This window comes from Silurus meridionalis, chromosome 1 (genome assembly GCF_014805685.1).
Source record: "Silurus meridionalis isolate SWU-2019-XX chromosome 1, ASM1480568v1, whole genome shotgun sequence".
NCBI lineage: Eukaryota > Metazoa > Chordata > Actinopteri > Siluriformes > Siluridae > Silurus > Silurus meridionalis.
The window spans coordinates 20,815,569-20,838,714 of NC_060884.1; the positions used below are offsets into that span (position 1 = coordinate 20,815,569).

The window sequence follows — 23,146 nt, forward strand, 5'->3', positions numbered from 1 at the left end:
TGTCAGCACTTTAGTTATGATCCGCAGAAATCCGGCCGACACATAAGAATGTGGTAATAACGCAGGTGCTCGCTGTCCATTCCCACAAATGCTGAGAATTAAACCCCAGCGAGCAGCTCTGGAATTCCTCACAGCTCTGTGCTTTAAGTGAGGCGGACAAGGGTTCACCAAGCGCCCCGTGACCCTGAATATCACCTCCACACACACACAAACACGTACTTATTACTGCGGCTCCTGGTCAGACATACTAAGAACAGATGCAATGCTTTGTTCTGTAAGTAGAACATGCTTCTGGAACAACCTTATTTCCATTTAGTCAATGCAATCAGATATTATCAGCGTGCGCCATCTTACTCCTCTCACTTCTGAGCTGGTTGGAAATTCCCTCAAGACTCCCTAGACAGAGAAGCTATTATGTAGCTCTATGTTTCATGTCATGATTGGAGAAAATATACGGATGCTGCACCTCCAACAAACATTTAAATAACAACACATAGCAGTGCACAAAAAAACGATATGAATATAGGATTTATTAGTTTAACAGCCTGAAAAACTTAAACTACGATTAAAGACCGATGCGATTGTGTGCGTGCGCATTGGGCAGAGAATGAGTTTTCACACAAGAATGTCTTCCAGTACTTAAGAGCAGACATCCCTCAAAAGTGATGCTTTGTCACGTCAGTGCATCAGTAGGTTGCTAATGCCGTGGAATCTCAGCAAACCATTGTTATAACCCAGGTTAAAGAAACGAACGAGTGAGCAACTTCTCGTTTTTTGAAATTATTATAATTATTGGTGAAAATAAAGAAATAAATTAAATAAAACCCCGTATTAGCTGTATACTTGAAAAAATAAAAATCCCATTGTGCACATTCACTGTGAGCAATTAGTGACATCTGATGATAACTTTCCCTGTATTACATTTTGAAACTGACACAGCGACACAGGGAATTTCACGCATTCTCGTACTTCTACTTGTATATTACTGCATCTAAATAAAACTGACTGCATTACCAGTCATTATCCAACTTAAACCTCAACAACCAACACCACGTTGGTCATATTATATTCTATTTATGATTATGATTCTCAGTCATGCAGGTGCGGTTTTTTGAAATGTGATTCGTTTCAGCTAATCTATTCTGTTCTATACTGTTGATTCAAGTCCTCTAATCTATTTGGTCAAATTCTTTTTTTTTCCTCAAGAACCAAATTACTATTTTTACATCAACAACATTTACATGTTTTCTACACTTTATATACTTTTCTCCAAGATGCACGTTTCCCTCTAGGTGCCCATTAGGGGGTGCTACAATGTCCATAGCAAAAAAAATAAAATAAAGCTCATTATTGATTTTTTTGATAAGTAAAGGATGGAAAGGCACACCAATACAGGGTTTGCAAAGCACTTAAAAAAAACCTGTGAAAGCCAAAATCTGCATCATCACAGCATCGGTGATTTAACATCCGCCTCCACGTCAGAATCATGTGGCTTAAGATAAGGTAACAAGGCGAACAATAAACTCTGCATGGTTATATGCTCTCTTTCCTGCTACATTCATACATCTTGTACAAAAAAAAGTGCAGTATCTGCACTATATGGACAAAAGTATTGGGACTGTTTCAGTCACGTGTGTCTTTTCCCCGAATTGTTACCTCAATGTTGAAGGCTTTTAATTATGTCTTTAGGTGTGGTGGCATTACATTTGTCCTTTACTTGAACTACGATATGGTTTGCATGAATTGAAGTGGAAGATCTTGACTTGCTGCAGAGCTCTGACCTCAACCCTATTGAACACCTTTGGGATGAATTGAAACGCTGACTGCACCCCAGGCCTCCTCACCCTACATCAGTACCTGCCTTTACTAACATCCTTGTGGCTGAATGAACACAAATCTCCACAACCACAGTTCAGAATCTAGTGGAACATCTTCACAGAAATGTAGAGGTTATATACAAATGGGGACTCGGTATGTGGAATGGGATGTTCGGAAAGCATGTAGAAAGTCTTACGGTCAGGTGTCCACAAACTTTTTTTTCCTATAGTGCATGTTTTTGCAATGCTCACAGTTCATTAAAGTGCATATTTCACACCAGACAACATGGTGGTGTTGTTCTACCTCTAAAACCGCTAAATTAAATCATCAATAATCTCGCTCAGCACAATCAATGATGATGAATAAAATGTACACAAGTTGACATACGCAGTGCAACATGCAGTGTAGAGTGCAAGGAAATACTCATTAGCAGTCACGGCTCTTTATGCCCTAAAGGCTTTATGGTTAATCTAGTTTGTTTTTCCACGTCCTCGGCTCACGTCTGAAGTCAAACTCAGTTAGAGCGCACTCGGGGCACGTTCAACTACGCGTGTCAGATGTAAATTACATGGCTAACTAAGCTTTGTAGGTTTAGTGTCTCAACAAACATTTAAGATGTAACGGCCTATTTAGTGTTACCATCTGGATCCACTACACTCGCGCCGACCCGAGTCACACGCCCCAGCTCCCGTTTCTGAGCCAAGCTGACATCACCTGGCATTCTTATAAACTGTGGGAACGTTTGGTGCAAGGTCTAGTTGTAACAAAACTTAATAATAAAAAACCCTCAAGTGACCTTAAATGCTGTTGTAGGAAGTAAGGAAAGCATTCAGCCAGCTATAGACGGCCAAAAATAAATAAATCCTCAACGTGGCAGCAAAAGAGTGCGTCCATTATTACTGTAGACAATATACAAAAATTAAGATCATTCATTGACCAGTGTTCAGGGTTTCTGCAGGGTTCATTAAGTCAAATTTAAGACTTTTTAAGACCTTTTTAAGACACATCACGACATCAAAAACACACCCACACATATAGAACCCTTTTTTTTTTCCAAGCCAAGTCTCGCTAAACTTGCACTTCCCCATAACTGACAATATAAAATCCGTTTTACACCTGTGGTACAATCCAGAGAGATTTGTGCCAATAACAGTGTTGCATTGGGCGTAGCATGTTGGGCTCATTTGTAGTCGTAATACATTGAAATATATTTGGACTGGCGAAAGTACTACAACTACAAGACCACAGAAGTACACGCACAAAAAAAGGAGCATTTCAATGAGCATTAGAGGTAGTGTTACATGGACATCAGATAATCAAGACCAGTTTAAAACTATTAAAGACCTAGCACAGCGAATTTAAGGCTTTTTCATGTCTAAACTTTTTATTCTTTTTAGATAATTTTTTACTTTTTAAGACCCAAAAACCCTGAGTGTTGTGTTGCTCACATGCGCTCTAATACCATAGGAGTTTGATTATAAAAGACATACCAGATGATAATATCTTAACCTTTAAACATAGTTGGACCACAAATATACACAGAAAACCAACCAAGATGTTATCTGAACATCTCAAAAGAGACAGTCACATCTTGCTTGTGTTATTAAAAATAAAAATTAACAACAGAGGAACTACTGTAGTTGTACCTAATACAAAGGTATGGCTTATGGGCAAATAAAAATGTCATTATTTCATTTCAGAAAGTCATTAGGAAAAACTGCAATCTGATTTTGTACGCTTATGCAATTCCTTTTAAAACAGAAAGTCGGCGTGACATCATGCTAAATAACTGTGTGTTAAGTGTTTTGATTCAATCGTTAGAATCATTATTACTAATTAATTAATATTTCATATATATATATATATATATATATATATATATATATATATATATATATATATATATATATATATAAAATTATATGCAATTGTATTATCAATTTTGACTGAATATAAGAGTTTTGGCCATGTGAGTTTTGTGTATGTATGTGCTTCTGCAGATCTGTGCTATTTTAGCGCATGTTTTCATTAGAAGGCTTGATCATGACGTGCAGAAAAAAAGCGGGGAGTAAAAAAAAAACAGAACAAAAACTTACTTTGGATAGAGTGAGATCATCTTGAACTCCGAAAAACCAGGCTTACATTCTCCTTTACTCAAATTTCCATACTTGTACTGTAACTCCAGCGGCCTGCATAAAAACAAAAGGGAAAAAAAAAGAAAACAGAAAATGTGAGGAAATCGCAGAAGGCCTCATTTTACAATTTGTTGGTCAGAATCCCAGTGGCAATAAAAGAAAATGCATCATATAATATCACAGCAATATTAAAAACATTATTAGGCTACACTGACTCTCTATAGAAGGTGTCTATGATGACCTAAGCTATTTTTCCTCTTGTTTTTATTCCTACTTTTTGTTTTGGAAAACAAAGTGAGTGTGTAATGAGGCGTTATCGAATTGCTAACAAGCTTGTATTATCTCTAAATACATCAACTTGCGTAAACCCTTCTGCCTTGTTTAGCAGTATTAATGAGGTTATTGGCCACTTTGTAAATCATTCGTATAGACTAAAAAGATCCCAGCCTAGAGATTCGAATTAGAACAATGTTTAAAGACATTAAAAAACACGGCCTGTTAACATTATTGATTAAACGTTTTTAAAAAGTGCATTATACACACCTTCACTGATTCACACCTTCATGGATCATTACCATCAATACAATTTTTTTAAAAAAAGAACACGCTATGCTCTAAACTAATAGAGAAATAATAAAAGAGATGTTTTGTTTTTTTTATTAGTCACATGTTGAGGTTTTGGGGTCAGTGCGACCTGAGTGTAGAGTTAAATTATTGTGGAACCAGCTGCAATGTGCTCCCACAATCCCTCTCCTCTAATTGGTACTGTCTCTACAATAATGAAGCCTAAGTGGCTGAGGTACTGTTTATTTTGCATTAGTCGCCCCGAACGTCTCCTGATTTCAAGTGAGATCTCTCATTAATACTCAGCAAAGCCCTGCGCAATAAGGCAACTTGTTGATGGACGCGATTTGTACAGGTGGACTTCACAGGGGATATCACTTTTTTTTTTACTTTAGGCCTAGAAGACCTCACATGGAGGACTGTAAGTAAGAATGCAGAAGAATTGAGAGGCGAATAAAGAAATTGCCAATTTATCAACAATGTCATGCTGCAAACAATATTCAGCTGCTTCATTTATAACCTGCATAGCTCTGTACTTCTCAAACAAACAACTGGCCAAGATAGAAAATGCCATATTAGCCGTTTTAGAGGTCACACTGACTAAACACGTACTGGCAACCAGTGACTCACCAGAGTTTCACTTACTAAACATTACTTTAAAGACAAAAGGATTATGATTAAAAAAATAATGGTGGTGGGGTCCTGAAGTTTTACATACATAAACACTGTTATTAGTTGTACATTGTCGTGTGTAAAAACAAGTCTTTAGGGACATGGCCATTACACCTATATTTAGCATAATTATCTAAAATGTCTTTGTATGCTGTAGTACTATGAAATGAAAGTCCAGTGTGCTGCAGCCTGCACAGTGTCTGATCTCACTAATGCTCTTTTGGCTGAACTAAAACAGTTTAAAAGTTAGTGGAAAGCCTTGCCAGAAGAGTTAAAGTTATCTTTCTAATGGGATGTTCACCAAACACACATTACTGCCGAAGTTAGACTTAACACTGATTATCTGTTCTTCATGGCACCTGTTAGTGGGTAAAATATATTAGGCAGCATGTGAACATTTTGTTCTCAAAGTTGATGTGTTAGAAGCAGGAAAAATGGACGAGCCGAAAAATTTTAGAGTTTGACAAAGACCAGATTGTGATGCTAGACGACTGGGTCAGAGCATCTCCAAAACTGCAGCTCTTGTTGGATGTTCCTGGTCTGCAGTGGTCAGTATAAATTAAAAGTGGTCCATGTGTGGTCCTTATCCAACAGACAAGCTCCTGTAGTTCAAATAGCTGAAGAACATAATAATGTTAATGCTTGACGGGTCAGGACTGTTTTGGCAGCAAAACAGGAACCTACACAATATTAGGCAGGTGGTTGTAATATTATGCCTGTATGGCGTGACACACAAAAACAGCAATCACCTTCGCCTTCTGCATGCACAAGCTCAAAGGATGCTATGATTAGAGAGAGAACATTTACAGCTCTTCTACCCAGAATGCAAGGCGATTTTGCTTTATTGGACTCATAGCCTGTGGCATTGCAAGAATTTGAATTTGTGTAAGAAATACACAGTGATGAAAAATACATGAAAAAAGGCTGACTTCTCAGCAAACTATCATTGCAGAGCAGTTAACAGTTCACTCGCCATGGCATACACTCTTGGCCTGTGATTGAATTGTTCATCCACAATGCCCACCTGCAACTGCAGAGTTATGCATGTGTGAAGGTGATTTTGTTTTTACAGCCTTGCAGAGAAGGAGCAGTTTTGGCCACCATGTGGCCTCACACATGGTCCGAGTTCATTTGTTATCTAGCTCTGTAATCAAAGTAGTCGAACAGTCTGAAACACAAACTCACTATGTCATCGCTTTAAACACAATCCGTCTCTTGATCACGTCATCGCTTTATCCACACAAACCTACACTGCTGATATGATGGAATGTTTTATTTAAATAATATTCACACACACACACACACACACACACACACACACACACACACACACACACACACACACACACACACACTTAGGATTAGAGACATATAATCTCACAACAGTATGTTACTTACAGCTTTCCATCAGGCTTAATGAGGAATCCCTGCTTGTCATACACTAAAGAGAGAACAAACGAAACAAATCAGCAGAGTATACACACCCAAAAAAAGAAAACACAGAACAAGCACAAGAGGCAAAAAGCATAATTTCATATTCAGCGTGCCTGAGGGAAAAAAAGCAAGAGATTCATAGGATTTGTTTTTTGCCACCCAGACGTGTGGGGATAAAGGGGGAGGAATGGCACATGAATGTTTAGTTAATGCAGAGCAAGACATGCAGCATCGCCATGCTTCAATATCTCCGCACTTTCAACTGAAGCGTTCTTATAAATACCCTGGTATAGGATACAATCAAAAGGCTGGACATTAAAACAGTTTTAATTCATAAAACAGAAAAAAATATATGTTTTACAAGATTGTACATTAAGAACACAAAAAAGGAATTAATGCAACAGACATGTAGCAGCAACTTAAATGAGGCATAGGAGTCATACATTTCATTTTGTGAATAAAAGCATAACAAGGATGCAGTTCTTAGTCAATATCAATATAAAGCAGAAACGTACAGAAACAACAAAGCCTAAGCGCATTGTTCATATACATATTTGAGTTAGAACTCAAAGACATGAGTAATGAGTTTACACAGAAAAGAGTATCTAGTATTAAATTAAAAAAATTACCTTTAAAAACCATACGATTCATTAATCAGTGAAGCAGTTGATAAAACAATCCAGAAATAAATGACATTAAAAATAAAAAATGTAGGACCAGACTTACTGTTCCTTGGTGTTTAAAGGGGATTAAGCAATCATAAAAACATACAATTGCAAGATTAAGCATTCTGACAGGAGAGAAAAGAAAATTGGGGCAGGGGAAATGGTGCTGCTGAGAGCATCAAGCCATTTAGCAACTGTGCACTGCGTATTGCCATCATGGCTAGGAAATGCAGCAGGATGTGTGTTCGGGTTAAAAGCAGCGAGTGTCATTCTTACAAAGGTTACCGTGCTTCTGTCAGTACAGTAAAATAGGGAAATGAGTAGCAGTTGTATGAAAGCAGCTATAAAGCTAAGCTAATACATCCGCTTTCTAGAAAAGACGCCACGGTAGCTCAAAACATGCCAGCAAAAAGACATTCTATAGAAACATGCATTGCAAAAAAAAAATTAAAAAAGCCTTGCATTTATTTGGATACTTTGGGGGGATGTATGATGTAAAAAAAAAAAAGGTTTCTAAACCAGCTAAAAAATTAAGCTAAACTTTAATGAAAAAAGGAAGGAAAAAAAAAAAAAAAAAAAACCCACAATTCTCCCCTTTACCCTATTTTTAGGTTTGGCACAACATTGTAGCTCACACCAGACAATGAGCAGATAATCAGGGTAAAGGGTGCACAACAACCTGCAAATATCCTTCCTGCTCTTTTCAGACAGATAGTTTATTGTTGAATAAGTAAAGCATGGTCAGAACTGGGACTGAAGCACTGTAAGCAGCTTTGTAACTGGGAGAGCATTAGCTTGTGTTTCTAGCAGTTGAATGTTTTACAGTGTTGGTGGTTAGCAGGGTTGGGTGACAAGTGAATCCAAATTCTAATTCAAATTCTAATAGTTCTTATTTAAAAAAAAAATTATTAATAATAATAAAAAAATAAATCCTAATCTTACAATATTAACACTAGGGTCCAAAAATCTGAATTTATAAGAAATGTTGTTAGTTTCAGAACCGTTACTCAAACGTCATTAGATTTCTTTAACAAATTTCCCCAAAGCAAACGATAAAGTCCAATGCGGTTAAAAGCAGTTTCCAAAAAAAAAAAAAGGGGTGGTGGGTGGTGGTATCTTTTAGGGCTCCTATTTTTAGGTACACAATTGTGGTAAATGATTATGTGATGACTCTGCATTTAAAAAAAAAACAAAAAAAACAAAAAAAACAAAAAAAAAACGCTCTACTGGGTTTTGCTAAATTTTTTTTTATTTATTTTTTTTTTATGTGTAAGCAAAGGGGCCTTACAGCAAATGGCGACTTTCTTTTGTTTAATACAGTTTACTGCTGTTTGTATTCTTTTATTTAGATATGTTTCGTTTCTTTCTTTTTGAAAGTGCATTTGTTTTATAGATTTTATTTTGTATAGCCACTGCATTAAAAAATTAAATACAGTGATAAAGTTTAACAATTAGGCTTTATGATAATACTGATTATTTATATATATATATATATATATATATATATATATATATATATATATATATATATATATATATATATATATATATATATATATATATACACACATATATACACACACACACACACACACACACATACATCAGTTTTATTAAATAGAGACACACACACACACACACACACACACACACACACACACACACACACACACACACACACACATTACTGATAATAATAATAATAAATAATAATAATAATGGAGTCAGATTTTTGGACCCTGTTGTAGAATAAAGTCTATTTGAATGATTAATGTCGATCAGCCTGGTTTGATCATCAGAGAGACTCTTCCACATGACCACTCAGTCCTGACTGACTGTTTTAACTACAATATTCAATTGATAATTCGGTTTCTTTAAAACAATTTTGCTTCGATACTCAGCCTCGATACTCGCGGGGGTTACGTTCTATGACCCCATGCGAGTAACAAAAAAAAAAATGCAAGTGTACTGTATTGAAAACAGATATTATAAATTACTTGTCATAAATGTTTTATTTAGTACTTTATGATCAAACTCTTGATGTCACCCAAATGAGGATGGTTCCCCTTTTGAGTCTGGTTCCTCTCAAGGTTTCTTCCTCATAACATCTAAGGGAGTTTTTCCTTGCCACAGTCGCCATGGCTGCTCATCAGGGACAAATTCACACCATTCACCTTAACTGTTGATTTGTGTAAAGCTGCTTTGAGACAATGTCTGTTGTGAAAAGCGCTATACAAATAAACTTGACTTGACTTTAAATGGATAATACAATAATATCATAATATCAAACTCTGTTTTGAAATGCAACTCTGAACCTCTGAGCACTCGCGAACTATCAGATTTTTAGCGAGTTACTCTTAGTCTCGTTCCAAATGAAAAGTCACGAACTACCGAGGTTGCTATACAGCCATTTAAAGAGAGGCTGCGGATAGATAGGCATCACTTATTCATAGCACCTCTGAAAAAGACAGCATTTACAGTTAGTTGTCTTTCTTTTCCTGATAGCGAAACGTTACTCGCTATCGCTATAAAAGCCAAACGCGCTCTAAAAATAGAGATGTGGTTTTATCTACAAAGAACCAAACATTTTCAAGCAGTAATGAGGTCAAGGAAATGTAAAAAAAAAGGTTCACATTGAATGCAGTCCAAATTGGAAGGGGAACTCATAACGAATTTATATAGCTGTAAGATTATACTATGACAGTTTTCATGACTTTCAAAAAAAATGATATTTCCAAGTGGAAGCTGTAAAAGATCCCATAATTCAAAGATGTCAAACCAGGCTAGATCACTGCGTTTACCCTAAGGATCTTGAGGAAATCAGATTACCTACTAACCGTCCCATGTCCCAGAACGAGATGTCCTTGTCCACCTCTGAAACACATAAATGCATGTTAAATCCAATCCCAGTGGCTGTGAGACCTGGGTTTTGTGCAGGAACTCCTGATGTTCGTGACACTTTACACGCACTGCCTTCACTATTTCCAGGTGAGGGCTGCTGTGGATTCCCTGTGCCATTGGCTGAAATGATTCCCAGCATCCCTTACACTTATCTTCAGATAAAAGTATCTCACAAAAGTGAGTGCACCCCTCACATTTCTGCAACCATTTTAGTATATCCTTTCAAAGAACAATACTGTAGAAATGAAACTTGGATATATTTAAGAGTGATCAATGTGCAGATTGTGTAGCAGTACAGATTTACTGTGCTCTAATAATAACTCAACATAGTCATTATTGTCTAAATAGGAGCAACAAAAGTGAATACATCCTAAGTGATAACAGCTGTATGTTGTGTAACCATGCAAAGCCACATGTCCTACTCATCATGTTCATGTTTTTGTTTGCTTGACAGGACCATACACATTTGTGTATCTTGTATTAAAGCAGTTACAATTGAATGCTTTGAGAACAATTCTCTCATACTGACCACTGGATTTACAACATGGCACCTCATGGCAAAGAACTCTCTGAGGATTTGAGAATTAAAATTGTTGCTCTCCACAAAGATGCCAAGGCTACAAGAGATCAGTAACCTCCTGAAACTGACTTACAGTACAGTGGCCAGGGTCAGGTTCCACTCAGAACAGGCCTCGCAAAGGTCGATCAAAGAAGTTGAAGCTTCTTTACCTCCATCAAACTATTTTATGCATTTATGTAGACATTAATGGCTGTATCTTGAGGTATTTTCAGAGGACAGTAAATCTGTATTGCTATACAAGCTGCACATTGACTACTCCAAAATATATCCAAGTTTCATCAATTGATCAATTAATCTTTATTTATATATGCTCGTATGTTCAAACTAATTTTCCCTATAAGAATTAATGTAAAATGATTTGAACCGTTCCAAGACCTCATTTGATTGCTTATTTCTGCACTTAAAAGTATTTGTAGCCCATTTTAATAAACAAATACACCACAAATTTAACACTTACCCACGTGGTAGTGGTTGATTGCGAGTGTGAGACGCGCACTACGCTCGTACTTTTCCACTATTTCCTTCTTGGTTTCAATTGTAATTCTATTTACATTCTTTTTTCAAAGCACCATCACTGATTTTCTTGAGACATTTTTCAAGATTTCTAGTGAAATTAAAATATAAAACTAAAAAAAGTTAAGCTTTTGCTGCACTAAACAACGAGAGCGACCGAGCGACACAAGATCAACTAAGCGACTGATGCTACCCTCGGCCGAAAGCGGGGAACTGGCAGCGTGGGTTTGCTTGTGCCTTCGAAATTTGGTCAAATTTTGCGAGTAATTCGTTTGCTTGTACTATTAGTTGCTTGTACAACAGGGTTTTACTGTACTAAAATAGTTGCTGAAATGTGAGTGGTGTACTTACTTTTCTGAGATATTGTAATTGATGAATGCATTTGCTATGATTATTGTCTCTTTATCTCGTTTACATTTGAAGAAATAACCTTGAAATGATCTGCATGGAAGCTCAAGAAGTGCATCTGAACTTGATAGATATTAAAGAAATTTAACACGGTAGCAAGAGTTTTATTCCTGTTAATATGAATGATCATTATTATTATTTATAGGCTAGCCAGTCAATCTGAAACCTGTGTTTGGCAGAAACAAATACATTACTTTGATAAAAAACTGTAATGAAAAATATAAAAAAAAAAAATATTTTTATCAAAAGACATCATATTGCGCATGTGTTAGACATATTTATATTTGCTCACTTTTGGAAGGAGGTGCAAATAATTAGAGAAGAATAAAAAAAATAATAAAATAATAAACTATTGTGCTTGAAAAACTAAATGCACCATATTATATCAAAGCATTTTTGTGAATCAGGGGAGCAATCGGTTATAACCTGCCACACTGAGCATTAAATAAAGACAGCATTTTAAAATAGTCATAGTTAAACTCCTACACCAACAACATATATACATTATATAGGATGGATATAAATATCCAGATAGAAGATATAAATATATATATATATATATATATATATATATATAAAAAAAATAGAACACACAAAAACATGGGGGAAAAAAGAAAGCAGACCTTCAGATCAGTAACGAAGTATGTGACGAGAACAAATTTGTTCAGTAAAAAAAATCTAAAAATAGTGACTAATTAAAAGACCTTTCACTTTATAATGAACACTAAATCTTAATCAGAAGAGAAGATTTTCATGGCAAGGGAAACGTCTACATTGGACCAAAGGAACGCGGAGTGTTTGCTTTTCATAGCGGCGGCCGATTTCATGACTTAATGAGCACTGATGTATTGCTCGTTCTACCTTCGCACTCTCTTATACTTTTACAACAGCCCTCTTCTCAATGTGTGCCCTAGTAACCAGCTTCACAACTGACTTAAATACTCTCGATAAATTCCTCACCTCTCAGTAACCTACACGGACTATAAAACTGTCAAAACGTCTCAATGATTTCACAAAGCAACCAGAAATACACACACAAAACGGTTTGATTCTGGAGAATCTTACAATGAAAAGATGCAAACTCCTTAAGTAAGGTCAGAAATCTGTTGAACAAATGGTATAGGGTGAAATGAATGCATGATTCGGTGAAAGAAAGTGTTTTGACCTCATCAGAGTCCAGAAATTCTCCACAGCGGCTTTTTAGGGTTGGATTCAGGGGCCTGCCTTTTGGAAAGAGGCCATGTTTTAGACAGCTGGCTCTATGAGACCTGGCTTTAGAAGCTTGAGACCAGACGTGGCTTTCAGGGACTGAGCATCAGCAACGCCTTGCTTTTAGCAATCAGATTACAGAGAGGCCCAGCGCCGAGGGGCCCCACTTTCTTTCAGAGGCCCGGCTTATAGGGCTGCCATTTTGTGGCCTCAAATGAAGAACCCAGCTTTCTCTCTTATTTTAGAGGACTGGTTTTCTGTTGTTATTTTAATGTTTTCTTCACCAGGTGTTTGGTTCCAGACTATTATCTTTCCAACAGAGAAGCAGCCACCAGCTTTATGCTAATTTAAGGAAATTTAAGGAACAATGACAGGCATCTTGACGGTCTTACTTTAAAAGTCCAATGTTTGGATTCTTAAAAGAACAGGCCAAGCTTTCCATTAGAGGCCTGTCTAGATCTCTTCTGCTGGCCAGGTTCTAAAGGTCTTACATTTACACCTCCCCACACACAAGCATTAAGCTAACCAGCTAAAATTAAGCAGATTAGGGTTAAGGACCTCACTCAAGGGTCCAGCGGAGGCGGTTTGGTCTTCACAACTGATGATATAGAGGTGGTATAAAAGGTAGCATTAGAGCTTTATAAAACATTATATCTCTAAAGCGGTTGGCAACACAGACACAAAAAAAATGTTGCTGTGTAATATTTATAAATATGGAAGCCCGTTTCTGCCACTGAATAAAATAAAGTTATTGCGAGCGTAAGAGTAAAAATCAAGAGTAAAAATCAGAAAGAATATTTGAAATTGGTTCTAATAAGACTAAGAGTGAAGGCTGACATTACAAAATGAGAATCAAATACACAGAGACTGTCGATTTTGCTCTCTCATTGTGAAATACGTACACCGCTCCGGTCTTAGCATGGCCGATTTCTCCGCCGTCCTCCAAATAACTTCAAGATCAGGACAGAGGTTAACACACAGCAATCTGTAAGCAGTTTGTGCTCCGTTTTCATATTGACGGGAAGCTGGCAGCAGTTTCAATGCCCAGAGGCTGTGAATGCCACAACACAATGCCAACAAACATTACAGTTGTAATTGCAGGCCAACACTGATCGATGAGCCTCAGTTACAGCAATCACTTCCAGCTTTACCGAAAGCACCTATTAGAAACATTTGTTTGATTAAAAGATTAAGAAAATTCAAAGATTCTTCAAAAGGACTTGTTTGGAGGCGAACATACAACATCCGGGGCCGGCCCCATCAGCTAAAAAGTAAATTTATGTTGATGGCACCTTTAGGAAATGGCATGTAAAGAGCCTTGGCGTTTCTCACAGGAGAATTGAAATCTGCGCCCCAGGCCTATGTTGTAGTTGCTCACATTACATTATTATTGTATTAAGATTAATGACCGTTTCCTGTGTGTTTCTCTCTCCTCACTGTTATCACTTCAGCTTTGTTTTGAAATGGAGCAGAGGAGACATTTCTTTCTCTCTACTGATTGAGTTATGTTACAGAGGCTCATGCTTTAAATGCTCTCTGTGCTTCATACAATTACACCGCACTTGTTGCCAGCCACTCTGCACCATTCACACTGATCCAGGTCAGAGAAACTGATCGAATTCAAAACCTGGTACCACCACACAGCATCCTTGAGCAAGACCCTTAATCCTCAACTGTTCAGCTCTTACAGATCTGTACTCTGGAATGGATTCTAATTTATCGAGAGTTGCTTTAAATGAATACAACTGGAAACATGAATATATTGATGTGGCAAAAAGGAAACAATAAAACCTCATCAGTAAAATAATTTGAACATAAATAGGTTTTTTATAAAATATCAGGATAAATCTGTAGTAAGAAAGTATTTTATTATTTGTAAGATAAGAGGAAAAAGGGATTATGAATGAATAAATGCACTAAATGGGAATAATAATAATAATAATAATAATAATAATAATAAATCATGTTTTTTTAAAAGCCATTTATAAGTAGAATATAATAATACCCTTGCTAGCCCAGACATGCATGTCTGCCAGGTAACTGTTTATGTAAAAAACCAACAAAACAAATTTCTACACAAAGTCTTGTATTATTGGAGTACAGTTTTAAAACAAAATACCTTTGCAGAATTGCATTAAATCACTCAGTGATTAAAGCCAAACGTCACTTTGGCCATTCATTTGTTTTACTAAATTGTGTGATTATTATTAATAGGGAAATATTTGTAGAAGAACAGCCCGGTTTTTCGAAGAAGCCTTCAAGTGATGGCGGCTGAGCTCCCTCCTCTGGTCAGTGCCAGTAAACTTGAGTTTAGAAAAGTTTAAAAATGTGCAGATTACCTGCATAGATTATTAATCTACAAAGGCAATTAAACCTAGAAAACGCTTATTTCCGTCCTATCTGACGTTGCTTCAAAGTCTGTGTCTTGCAGTTTATCAAATATGTGAAACCCGCCTGTTGCTTTTACTGCATACTACACTGCTTCACAACACAAAACTTCTGTCAAATCATTAACAGTCGGAAAAAGTCTATTTTTTTCCAAATATAAAGGTGAACATTTGCTGTGCTCACAATAAGTTAATCTACGGGTACAATAGTCCGATTTCTAGTCTGAATCAGGGGAAAACTGTGCTTTGTTTGTTTGGACTTTGGTTTAGTTTCACACTGTACATAATTAAACAGAATACAACTGAAACTGCAAAAACGGTTGAATCTGTTTAACTCATTCACTGATTAATAAATATATAGAAAACATTCGTAAACACGAGTTCAGCAAATGCAAGAAAGGGAATACAGAGCAGGCACTGAATTACTCCTGGAAACTATTGCCGTATGGCAAACAGGCTTCGTTTTCTCATTTTGTTTCGGTACTTATTTCCAGAACACATTACAGTTTCCCAGTGTTTTAGCGCTGTTTTATTTTTTACTCCTCCGTTTGAAACTTGCCACTCATTTAAGCGATGTGCATCATTTGGAAAACGTGCTTCCTGGAAGTCAAAATGCACAGCGTGTTCACTTCACTTCCTGCACTTGGGTTGATTCAGGGTCATATTGATTTTCGAAACCTGAGTCAATCTACACTTAAGGTCACTTGGGTTCTAATCAAACAGACACTGCATATGTGCACTGATATTGGTCCAATTTTGAGCAGCATTTTATGTCCTTTCTTACAGCAATAAGCACAATAAAAAATTTCTAAAAGAAACAGCAGGCTAATGCAGTATCAAATTCAACATTTCTAACAAAATTAATCATTTGTTCCACAAATGGCTACACAACAAAAAGTGAAGGGGAAAAAGAAGTTTCAGTTTGATTGTAGAACTCTGAGTTAATATACCAGGGCTGAAAGCAATTCAGTTCAGGATTAATAAAACAAATTAGGGTGAATCCTTTTAAGCCACTGTTCTCAATGTAGCATGTCCTCAGCTTTGCCCATTTAAATATAAGGATATCAGGTCACTCAGCAGACACATTGAATAGGCAAGAAATTATAAAACAAAGAAAGTAAAATGTTTAAAAAGAGAGATAGATGTACTAACGTGGTCTTTGGCCCAGGCTGCGCAGGTGCAGTTTCCCAGATGAATAGTAGAGGAAGCCGAGCACCAGCATGGGACAGAGTAGGAGCATTACATTCCTCGAGGGCTTCATGGCTTTCATCTCTCATTCGTCATGTTCAGACGATCGCCTGACACAGGAACACACACATACGTACCCATTGCTGTCAGTGTTTTTCTTTTTTTTGTCAGGTTGCCGTTAAAAAAGGAAATGACAACCAGAAGGAAGAAAAAAAAAAAAAACCAAACACAGCATGCAGATCATGAGCATGAAATTAATTAAAATGATCCTAATATTAATTCTTACTTACAAATTATATACAAAAAGGAATGCTTATTACAATCTGCTCGGTTTTGTGCAGCAAACATTACTGATCTCATACAAATAAATAAAATGTAGCCCCTTTTTTTTTTCCTTATATAAAGAATGACAGTAATAAATACCTTACTGATTGATCCTTTCTATATTCAAGGCTTGCGCAAAGAACGATTTTATCCCGTGTATATTATATTACGCGGCAAGTTCACGTGCTCTCGCCCTGGCCTTGGGCAGTGTCTGCTTACTTTCTGTTCATTGTTTCAGTGGGGTTATTAATGTGACATTTACATTTATGACATTTGGCAGAATCCCTTCTACAGAGCACACAAAGTGCTATAAATACACTCCAATACTGGTTCATTAGCACACACACTAAGAATACCAGAAGTCTAAACTGCTGACTACGTATTTAATCACTTATGGAACTGTGTGAGGACAGGAAAAGTAGCAGCTACTCAGGCATACGATGTTTCACTGAAAAACAAAAGCTCCAGATTGCAGTTTCTGTCATGCTTTTAGAGCACAGCTTTCACACTCAATATTATCATACAAAATGTGGGTTATAAGGGTTATATAAACATTTGAAGATTCGATGCTTTGATAGAAGGAACCTGATTAGGGGATCAATCACACAGTCGAATCTGCATGTTATGAAATGAGGATCATGCTGGTGATTTCGGTGAGAGATTTTATATAAAACTACCGGTTTTCTTTAAATATTATAACAATATTGCTGTAATTAAAAATGTGAAAAGAAAATAATCTTATAAACCCTTTAGTGGTGGAGATTTAATTATGTATGTCTGATTTCTTTTGATTTGCCGACATTGTAGCCTTTCTGCTGACATTTTCTTTGTTTATTTTTAGGTATTTTTTGTATATAGTGGCTTTAAATTGTTAGCAGGAATCGTTTTACCAACGGTTATCCACATTGACTTTCATTTCTACATTAAAAAGATAAAAACGCAGTTTTGACAGGCAGTTTTTGGTCGCTTTATTAGAAAGTCATTTCCTTGGGCTGTGCCTGAAAGGAAATAAAAAGTTGCCTCACCAACTTGACTATCTTGTGTCATCGTGTCAAACGACGCCCAACCCGGGCACATACATGATTCAACTTTCAGTCATCTATAGTCAAGACGCGACTATTTTAATTTTGACTATGTAAATCCTTAGTCGTGGGCTGCCTAGGCATATGAAAATATTCCGAATAGCAGCTGATATTACGGCTGAACATTTTTAAGACTGCTATTTTAATGTTCACATTTCACTGGCGGAATCTGTACAATAGACAACACGAAATTATTTATAAAAAATAAAAAATAAAATAAAAAGCCTGTTTAATAAGAAATGGTGCAAAATTATTACTTGTTTGGCTAAACAAAATATTGTAATATTGTAAGAATTTTTCCTCCCAAAAAGTGAAGGTCAAACGTTCTCTGGTTCTCTTAAAGTGATGGGTGAAGACCGGCCTCTTCCTAAAACACTTAAACCAACACTTTCCAAGTTTGTTTTGTTAAAAAAATAATAATAAAAAATTTGATTAAAGTTAATCTAGCGTACCAGTGTAGGTTTATTCACTGCTAGTGACTCAAAGCACTTTTGTACGTCGCTCTGGACAAAGGCGTCTGCTAAATGCCGCGAATGTAAATGTCGAACGAAAACACTGAGAAATAAAACAAGCCTATGTTTTACACACTTATCTTTTATTACTACAAAATTGATCTTTTTCAAAATATGTTATATTAAATTAATACAAAGTGTGAAATGAACCCTCAATGGCAAAGTGTTCAACACTTTGGTTGACTGGGTTCTAGCCAAATCTGGTTAGGGGATGATGGGAAAATAAGAGGTTAGTAAACTCAATGAGGGCGTAGTCGAATTGGAAGGTTTTTCAATTCAGGGGTAATTTGTAAATGTCGAACTGCATGAATTTTCTTAATTACAATCCTCCAGATAAGCAAAGCCTGAACAGTGATGACTGTTTTGTTACCATGAATGATTAGTTCACAGTAAGAATTGCAAAACGTACAGGTGATTGTTTTGCAGTTATACGATATATTACCAGTTGTTTATATTAGTGTGAATATTAAGAGGGCCTCAATCCTTTCTGTGTAGCATCTGTAATGCCTTTTACAATAAGAGTATGTGGCTTATGCAGTATACATAACCTTATGTCTGATAACCTGTTCTACCTTTTTGCTAATGAATATAGGCACTAGAATCTGCATGTGTGTGGTTAGCTTAGTGAACAGAGTGGTAGCTTGGTTGTTAAGGCATTGGAATTTGGATCAGAAGATCACGAGTTCAAATAAGGAAGCTCCTTAACGTCATAGCTGCTCAGTTGTATGAATGAGATAAATGTACGTTTCTCAAGCTTTCGGCGTCTGCCAAATGCTAAAAATGTAAACATAACACAAATTATACACGTGCAGTATATACCCATCTTCCTCTTTGATAAACCCAAAGAACGTACGCACCCCACTGTGTACTGCGCACCCACATGAGGACGATTCCCCTTTAAAGTCTGGTTCCTCTCAAGGTTTCTTCCTCATAACATCTAAGGGAGTTTTTCCTTGCCACAGTCGCCATGGCTGCTCATCAGGGGTAAATACACATCGTTCACCTTAACTCTTAAAATTCTATAAAGCTGCTTTGAGACGATGTCTGTTGTAAAAAGCGCTATAGAAATAAACTTGACTTTCTAGCTGATATCCACCGGAACATTGGAGATCGCGTTGGAGAGCTCCCCTAAACCTCCTGATTCAATTTCAGTTTGGTTCTGATCAAATCTGACAAACATAGAGGTGGTAAAGGTCTACTTATTTATCCACATGAAGAATTCTCATCATTAGTCAGCATTAAAAAAAAAACTATATTCCCATGCAATCACTCCAGTAATCCAATCTCTCAGGAAGAGCAAATAATAAAAAAGAAAATACATGAAACCTGATCTGCATCCAACCCTGTAACCAGTGTCTGGCCTAATGGGTTTCCTGCTGCTAAATATCTGAAAAATGCTTTGCTATTGTATTTTCTTCAACTACATGGTTGAATAATGGTCCATGATCAAACATCATTTTTCTGTTATCCTCTTTATATCGGGACACATAACATTCGTGAGGCATCCTCCTGTATATATAAATTTAGTGTATTGATTCCTCCTTCACAATTAGTAGAGCACTGGAGAAATGGTGGCTGAGTGGGAACGCTACTGAACGCGAAGGTGCGAGTTGCTATTATTATGTCCAGCACTGCTGCTGAAAACCACTTTAAACGTTAACATCAAACTTGCATCCTGTTTACACTGCAGATCGTTATGGATGTGAGCGAATGGCTAAATGAATTGCACGTGAAGAGAATTTACTATTAGCGCATATGCATTACAACACAGTGAAATTCTTTCTTCTAATATCTCAGCTTGTTTGGAGGCTGGGGTCAGAATGCAGGGCAGGAGGCAGCTATGATAGAGCGACTACGACGCAGAGAGGGGTTAAGAGCCTTGCTCATGTGCACAACAGTGGCAGCTTGTCGATGCTGGGGGTTTATACCCTCAACTTTCTGATAAGGAACTCAGGACCTTCTACAATAACATCCTACATATAATGTTTCTGCTTCATTGAACATTTAAAGGCTGTGGAATGGGGATTTATTGGTGTTGGATCAATAATGATCTCGGATGTTGAGCTATTTTATGAGTTGCTCAGGAGGGTTCCACAACTTCAACTGACTGTATAGGATTGTAGAAAGGAGATTACGGACACTCCTGATATGGCGCATGGTTTTTCTCTCTTTCCAGTGTATTGTTTTTATGATTTATAATCACACTCATGAGATCACCCACATAAGGAGGGGTTTGCTTTTGAGTCTGGCTCGTCTCAAGGTTTCTTCCTCATACCATCTAAAGGGAGGGTCTGCTTGATACCGTCACCCCAGGCTTGTTTATCGGGAATAAATACACACAATTCACTTATATTAACATTTTTTTTGCTCTAAAATTCTTACAATTTGTAAAGCTGCTTTGAGGCAATGTCTATTATAAAAATTGTGGGAAGTGGAAGGTGAAGCATGTGGAAAGTGGTGCAGTGGATAAGATCTTCTGATAGGAGGCCTTTAACCCTCAACTGCTCAGCTGAATAACTGAGAAAACTGTAAGTGGCTCCGGATACGGATGTCTGCCATAAATGTGGATGAAAACTAGTGTTGAGAAATTAAGAGGGTTTCTTTAAATACAGATTTAAAAAAAAAAAAAAAAAATACATATATAAATAGTGGATTGTCCCAGAGGTTCAACAAAGGGTCAAGAATATTACTATCATTATTAAAATCATCATCATCATCAATAATAATCATCATGATCATAACAACAAGAGTAATAGTGGATGAGCGATGCTGGTTATATCTAGTGAAAAAATTATTTATTTATAAAGATAAGTGAAATGTGATTGTGTCATACATTGTTAAAAAAACACAATGTAGAATTGATAACACCTTTTAGCTACATAGCGAATAACTGGTAAGTTACAGACTCTATCACCTCGTCTTCGTGTGTATTACAATTATTTACACGCTACTCGTTTTTCTTTACTTCGATGCAGGGTACAATTCCAAACGCCGCTATCCTGCCTATCTAGGCGCACTCGACCCATATAAAACGCAACCGTTCGACGCACACTCTAACGCCATTGCGCAGCTTTTTGGTATAAAACCATGCAACCGTTAGCTGAACATTACAGCGGCTAGAAACTACTGCGTTACATTTCCAAAGCGGCCGAAAACCTGTTCGTTAATATCATTTTGTATATTTTATCTTCCTGTTTATTTATTGATTTAACACAAAGCGGGACTGTTACTAAAGCACTAACACCCCCTCAATAAAACAAGAAGTTAAAGGAATGTTAGCCAGGCTTTATCGCTTCGTGGATCTGAACACAAAACCATACACACGGAGTCAATTTTCAAGAACACACCTTGTAAAAGCCACACAGTCATATCTTGTCCTCTAGCGGTCACCATCCCCGTGACAAAGCCGTGATCTCCATTTTCACAAGGTTTTACCTCCGTCTTCTTGCGCAAACACGAGATACACCACGTCCTAACAATAACAATCTTAACCTCCAGATCCAGTACCCCCTTAAAAACAGTAATGGGCATGCGCTATTCAGCGCGCATGCGCATGGGGTCTCGGAAACGGTGTGCGAGTGTTTTTTTTTAACTGTGGATATGAGCAACGCGTTGTACAGCTGTTTCTGTTTACACACACAGCTTAAGCTTTAAACTGTAGCCCGCCATGAGAAATTGACCTTAATTACTAGTATTAAAGTAGAATCAAGCGCTGTGAGGCAGTTATGAAGCTATGGGTGGGCCCGGATAGACTTGGGCCCACCCGCTTTGCATTGTGGGCCACCCAATCAGAAATGAGTGATTTTCCAAATAATAATTTAATTAACAACAATAATAACAATAACTGTCACTTATCACATTATTACCTTATTTAATTCATATATGAAGTACAATTGAATGCAATTTTCCAAATATGCTCGTCAAAAACAAAAGTTAAATATTATTTGTCAATTTCAGATACTCCCCCCACTGTGCTTTACGTCGTAAAGACATAATAGCAGTAATCGTGCATTTAAGTTACATTTTTTAAATGGTGAAGCAAATATCAATTAGTCAACAGTTTAAAAAGCCTAAATTGTATATACCAATTGTACCGCAGCAAGAAACCAGCTGCAAATGAACCTTAATCTCCTGCTAAAGAGCCCGTCGTCATCAATTAAACACGGAGCGTTCTTTAATGAACCAAAAGCATCAATGTCAAATGATCTGAAACTCCACCGCCAGGAACTGCTTCGTCTCGGATAGCAAGACCCTATAAAGAATAGTAAGGATGGCCAAAAAGATAATTGGAGTATCTCTCCCCTCAATCACGGACATTTACACCACACGCTGCATCCGCAAAGCCAACAGCATTGTGGACGACCTCACACACTCCTCACACACACTCTGCACCCTACTGCCATCAGGAAAGCGGTTCTGAAGCATTCGGGCCTCACATCCAGACCCTGCAACAGTTTCTCCTCTCAAGCCATCAGGCTTCTCAACAAATAACTGAACTGAAACTCACGCACACACACACACACACACACAAACATACACACACGCAACTGTGTTACTGATCAGCACAACCCGGACTCAAACACACAATCGTACTCGCTTCGCACATCCATGTTTTCAGCACCACTCATACCTCATTACTACAAACTGTTTGCATGCTGTTTTTGCACATCTGACTGCTGCTATTGCTCTTTTGCACATTTTGTTTACATTTTTGTTTCATTACAATGTTCACTCGCAGTGTGGAACAGAGGTGG

The 23,146-nt window shown here is 37.1% G+C and overlaps 1 protein-coding gene across 4 annotated transcripts in view; it reads right to left on the reverse strand.

The window, feature by feature from the left end:
- Positions 1–21,926, reverse strand: part of st3gal3a (ST3 beta-galactoside alpha-2,3-sialyltransferase 3a) — a 41,763-nt gene extending 19,837 nt beyond the window's left edge. Inside the window, exons 1-5 of one of the 4 annotated variants that reach the window (XM_046847468.1) lie at positions 21,740–21,926; positions 16,439–16,584; positions 10,118–10,162; positions 6,588–6,630; positions 3,915–4,007 (exon numbers count right to left, since the gene is read on the reverse strand). In XM_046847468.1, the coding sequence (XP_046703424.1) occupies positions 3,915–4,007; positions 6,588–6,630; positions 10,118–10,162; positions 16,439–16,556 (299 nt within the window). In that variant the 5' untranslated portion in view covers positions 16,557–16,584; positions 21,740–21,926. The remainder of the gene's footprint in view (positions 1–3,914; positions 4,008–6,587; positions 6,631–10,117; positions 10,163–16,438; positions 16,585–21,739) is intronic. The other 3 variants (XM_046847460.1, XM_046847483.1, XM_046847475.1) reach the window with 3 other exon arrangements.
- Positions 21,927–23,146: the final 1,220 nt, after the last annotated feature.